The sequence below is a fragment of the Haliotis rufescens genome, unplaced genomic scaffold (genome assembly GCF_023055435.1).
Source record: "Haliotis rufescens isolate VD_foot unplaced genomic scaffold, xgHalRufe1.0.p SCAF_4, whole genome shotgun sequence".
NCBI lineage: Eukaryota > Metazoa > Mollusca > Gastropoda > Lepetellida > Haliotidae > Haliotis > Haliotis rufescens.
The window spans coordinates 54488865-54494349 of NW_025964112.1; the positions used below are offsets into that span (position 1 = coordinate 54488865).

At 39.2% G+C, this 5485-nt stretch overlaps 1 protein-coding gene across 1 annotated transcript; it reads right to left on the reverse strand.

Annotated features, from left to right (window-relative positions):
- Nucleotides 1–2180: 2180 nt before the first annotated feature.
- LOC124115150 (NADH dehydrogenase [ubiquinone] 1 alpha subcomplex subunit 8-like) lies at nt 2181–4439 on the reverse strand. Its single transcript, XM_046476029.2, has 3 exons — nt 4268–4439; nt 2994–3169; nt 2181–2643 (listed from the first exon to the last, which is right to left on the reverse strand). The coding sequence occupies exons 1-3, from the start codon at nt 4394–4396 to the stop codon at nt 2427–2429; spliced, it is 522 nt and encodes a 173-aa protein (XP_046331985.1). The 5' UTR covers nt 4397–4439; the 3' UTR covers nt 2181–2426.
- Nucleotides 4440–5485: the final 1046 nt, after the last annotated feature.

The window sequence follows — 5485 nt, forward strand, 5'->3', positions numbered from 1 at the left end:
ACTCCAGTCCTGTTTACATCCAGCCAACTGTGGTTATATATCTGATATTGTGCACACTGAACAGTACAACCTCACTCACTCCAGTCCTGTTTACATTGGGCCACTGTGGTTATATAGCTGATATTCTGCACACATTACAGTACAACATCACTTTCTCCAGTCCTCCTTACACCCATCCAACTGTGGTGATATAGCCAATAGTGTGCACACATTACGGGACAACCTCACTCCAGTCCTGTTTACATTGGGCCACTGTGGTTATGTAGCTGATATTCTGCACACATTACAGTACAACCTCACTCACTCCAGTCCTGTTAACACTCAGCCAACTGTTTGATAGTTTGCACACTAAACAGTACAACCTCACTTTCTCCAGTCCTCCTTACACCCAGCCAACTGTGGTGATATAGCCAATAGTGTGCACACATTACGGGACAACCTCACTCACTCCAGTCCTGTTTACATTGGGCCAACTGTGGTTATATAGCTGATATTCCATACACTAAACAGTACAACCTCACTCACTCAGTCCTGTTTAAACTCAGACAACTTACATGATGTAGTAGCCAAAATGCTGCAGATAACGGAGCCATCATAAAAAATAAAATGGCGATGTTAAAAATGCAGTAAATCTAGATAACCATGATAAATGGGGGTCTGAGGTCAAAGGTCATAGCAAGGTAAAACATCCAAATGCGTGGAAATGTAAAATATATTGTAAATCGAATTTGTGATTGTGTTTGCGGCAATCTGACTGATTTACATGTAAAAAGCCCAGAAATCTTTCTGACTTTTTACTGTGTATGAATACTTTTTGTATAAGTATCATTCTTGTCTCAATCGGGGGTGCGGGTGGCCCAGTCATCTAAGGTGCCTCGATTCGCTGTGCAGAGTTGCGTCCCTTGGGCACGCCAGAAACCTATGATTGTGGGTTCGAATCTCTGTTCGCCCTGATTATGTTTCAGGTTTGTCAGCACCATACCCGTGCTTGTTGGTTTCACCGAAGTGGTAAACGTCGGAGACCTGCATCACTTCAGGCTTTCCTCCCACGTTAAGCTGACACGCCGTGATGTAACTTGAATACTGTTAAAAGCAGCGTTAAACCAAACTCACTCACTCACTCGTCTGAATCCAAAATTTGAAGAATGTGCCATTCGGAATGGAAATGGATATAAAGTTTAATCAATAATATATCAGGACAACTTTGGCTTAATTGGTATTTTTCCTCATTTAGCTAACGAGGCGAGTTTCTAAATTATGATGGAAGGACTCTCTTGTCCACAGGCAACTTTTGAAATGAAGCAGGTGGAAAAGAAATCCTACAAATAACCAGAAACAAGAAACTCACGAGATTGATATTATGAGCAACGACCCATCAACCAAGCCATCCAGGGCCCACTTGCACAAAGCTATCTTAGCGCTAAGATGATCGTAACGCCCATACTTTAACATACGCTTACAATAGTCTTAGCGCTAAGATCGCTTTGTGCAAGTGGGCCCAGGTCTGAACACCAGATCCATTAAGTTGCCTCTTACAACCAGCACAGATTGCTGGGAACCAATTCTTAGCCAGAAAATCTAAGTCAATTTATTACAGTATTGGTGAGGGAATGTTGTGTTATATAAATGATGTAGTCAACAATATTTCAATCATGATATATTACAGCAGCCTGTAAATAAAAGAGCCTGAGCCAAGCAAGCCGACCAACTGCTCAGGTAGCACATTGTAATGTAATAATGTTGCCACCTGATTCACATTAGTCAACCCATGAAGATCCGGGTTAGAATAGGTCTTCAGCAACTCATGCTTGACATAAGAGGCGACTATGTTTGTCGTAAGAGGCGACTAACAGGATAGGGTGATCAGGCTTGCTGAATTGATTGATGCATGTTATGTCCTAATTGCGTAGATCAATGTTCATGATGTCAATCACTGGATTGTATGGTCCAGACTCAAATATTTATAGACCGCCATCATATAGCTGGAATATTGATGAGTGAGGCCTTAAACAACAAACAAACACATTAGTCTACACTTACAGAAAGCATGAGGTGCTGGGCACCTATGCTGCTCCAGAATCCATTATTGTCTGAGTAGGGTCCAAGTGGTCAAATAGTGTTAGTCCACAAAGCCAAAATCTTCCCAGTCAGTACATATCAGTGACCAACTCAAAGACAGGTTCTCTTTCACACTCTTTATTACCTAATTCATAACACTGAAAATTTGCCTCAGCAGAGTCAGACCATCAGCTTAGTAGTGTCTTCCCATAAAACAATTAATTTAAATGGAAACCATGGTAACATGAACCTTCTATAGTTAAATATAATTTTATCCAGATTTAGGTTTCCCTTGGCAGCACACTACCATCGTGTCTAGACAGTCACTGCAGCACTATGTACAGGAGGACCACCCTGAGATTAGGATGCTATAACATCCCTGGTACATTCCTGGCGCGTGGGTCGGGCTCAGCAGGCAGTGGGGGGATCTCTGGCGGGCTGTCTGGCAGGATGTGTTTGTGGGGCTTAGGTTTAAGTCGGTTGGTGTCATGGGTTCGAACCTTTGCAAAATATCCTAGAGGAGGACGTTCTTGTCCCAGACTTTCTTTAACACAGTTGTCAAATAGGGCCTGTGTGCGTCTGCAACTGAAATATATACATCAAGAACATTAATGTATTTGTATGAAAACAGATTTTACAGATTTCACAGCATGAAATGTCAAAAATAAAACCGAATTCTTTTTTAAAAGACTAGATAAACATTAGTACATGTGCAGTTGGCATGATGGGAACTATTTTCAACATAAAATAAAATATTTTTATCAATCATAATTATGTTCAGTTCTTTGAGGTTTTTATTCACGACAACATGATCAAACAGAACTTTCAATGAAATATCTCCACATGTTCAACATGTTCAACATGTTCAATGGATTGATTGTTTGTATTGACATCTATTAACATGATTAACATTGAACTCTTTTGGCCATACTTACTTTTTCAAGTTCATATCATGGCCTGAATGGTCGATACACTGCCAGTACTTGGTAAACTCCTCATAGCAGTTCTTCTTCACCTTGCCGAAAAAATCAAATCCACATTTGGTAACTTCTTTCCCTTCATTTAGGCATTTTCTGGGATCTCCTTCTTCTGAATGGCACAGCATAAACTCCTAGAGAATAAAAACACAAATCATATTCAATCATGGTAAAAAATCTTACTTTTTGTATTTTAGTCCAAACCTAAGATTTGTTTGTTTGGTGTTTATGCTGCACTCAAGCAATATTCCAGCTATATGATGGGAGGCCTGTAAATAACCTAACCTGGACCAGACAATCCGGTGATTGATATTGTGATCCATGCCATCGGGGTACAATGACACACAATAAACTTTGTCACCAAGCCCAACCACCTGATCCATTTAGTCACCTCTTATGACCAAGAGTGAAGAACAACTGTAGAAAGATATATGAGAAACATTTATTAAATATGGTGATTAGCATAATTAGTCTGCACGTATGGATCTAATCATAAGAAGGTGCAATCGTGCTTATTCTGAAATTAACATTGATGCAGTTGACATGTTCAGGCATTGTTCAATCAGATTATCAGGTGACGATATATTTAATCAGTTAATCATCTATCATATCTGACATTTCAATTGATCATGCTGATTTGAGTTTTTCACGCTCATGTGAAGGAATTTTCCAATTTTGGCTGACAGCCATGTCAAATGAGCTACCATCTCCACTAGCTCCTTGGCAATTCTTTTCTCTGTCTAATTCAGTGACATATGACAGATAGGACAACAAAGTAATATTGCCTGTTATGTTATCACTTCTCTAACAATGTTAATATTATGTTTAGTGAGTGAATCAAGTTCGGAAAATGTGAAGCATGTAGAATGAGCGAATTACGGAGCTTGAAAACGTGTGATTATAACAAATGTTTAACAGATCACCCTAATCAACACAATTTAAGGTTTCACTCAGGCAGTGGCATGCAAAGTCAACACTTTCAAAATATGAATCGTGTGACTGATGCTGGTGTGAACATGGCATGTGCAGTGCGTATTTATTGTACGGGCCGAGGGCAATATAAATGGAAAAGACTTCACACACTTTAAATTCGAATGCAAGTGAGGGATTAATGAAACAGGCTTATCCGATTTAGCAAGAGACTTGAGTATAACGAATTTAGAAACCTGACGAATATAGGGGACATCAACAGGAAAGACATTATGTCACGCAAGTGGCAAATCCCAACAAACCTTGCAAACATTATCGCAGTATTTGCCAAAGTGGTGTGCTCCTGCTCTTAATACAGCTGATGTTAGCTGTATTTCAGGAACAGTTAATTCCTGATAACTAGGTAGATATTCCTCGTTGGTATACGGCATTTTCGCCAACGACCTTGTCTAACCTAGAATATCCGGTTTACCGAACAACTATTGCTCACAACTTACTATTCTCTGATTAGATTAGGCTGTACCAACACAGCAATGTCTTCAAATAAAAAAGTAAAATTCCTGAATTGAATTTACCAAACATATATTGTCGAGTATTGACCGCTTGAAGTGTGAAATTATATCACTCAGTCATATAATATTTCTCTCTGATGAATATGTTGTTTGAATATGGAATGTCACAAATTGTCTCCCTTTATCCCCCATCGGGCGGGATCGGCTTATTCCGGGACAACCACAGAGTCTATCCACGGTAGTCTCAATCGATTCAGACACCATGTATCGATATATGCATTTGGTCTGTAATAGACTAAAAAGAGAGAGAAGTTCAACTTTTATTCCAAATTCACACACGTTATAAATGTACATATATATAAGCATGTGTCGATACATGGTGTCTGTCTGAATTGATTGAGACTCCCGTGGATGTATGTATGTATGTATGTATGTATGTATGTATGTATGTATGTATGCATGCATGCATGCATGCATGCATGCATGTATGTTTGTATGTGGGATCACTTTTGATCCAGGAAAGAAGAAATTACTGTTTAATCAGGAAGACTGCATTTTGTTTTTCTTAAAAACTACAGTGTGAGATGTTAGGATGTTCTAATTGTCACATCTAGATTTCATTCTAAAATTTCACTTAATGATAGCTGCTGCCTAAAACATTTGAAATAAATCAACTACAGCAAAGGTTGTTAAACTGTTCATGCTGTTCGGGGGTCACAATGGTGTCCATTTTCTCAAAACGCCTGGCTTGTAGCCATGTACAAAGACACGGCACATATAACAGCAATCACACAAAATATCAACACTTCATAGCACAACCCAGACAATACTTTAAGCAGCAGCTATATGATTGATGCCAAAACGAAGGATCTGTCAAACAAGGGTGAGCTCAAGCTGACTAAAATATTTCACATTCAAATTAAGAAACAAAAAGCAGGCTGCTTCCAATATAGCTCAATAAGCCAGAGAAGCTGATCTGCCACACTAGTGTCAAGAACAGATTGCAGC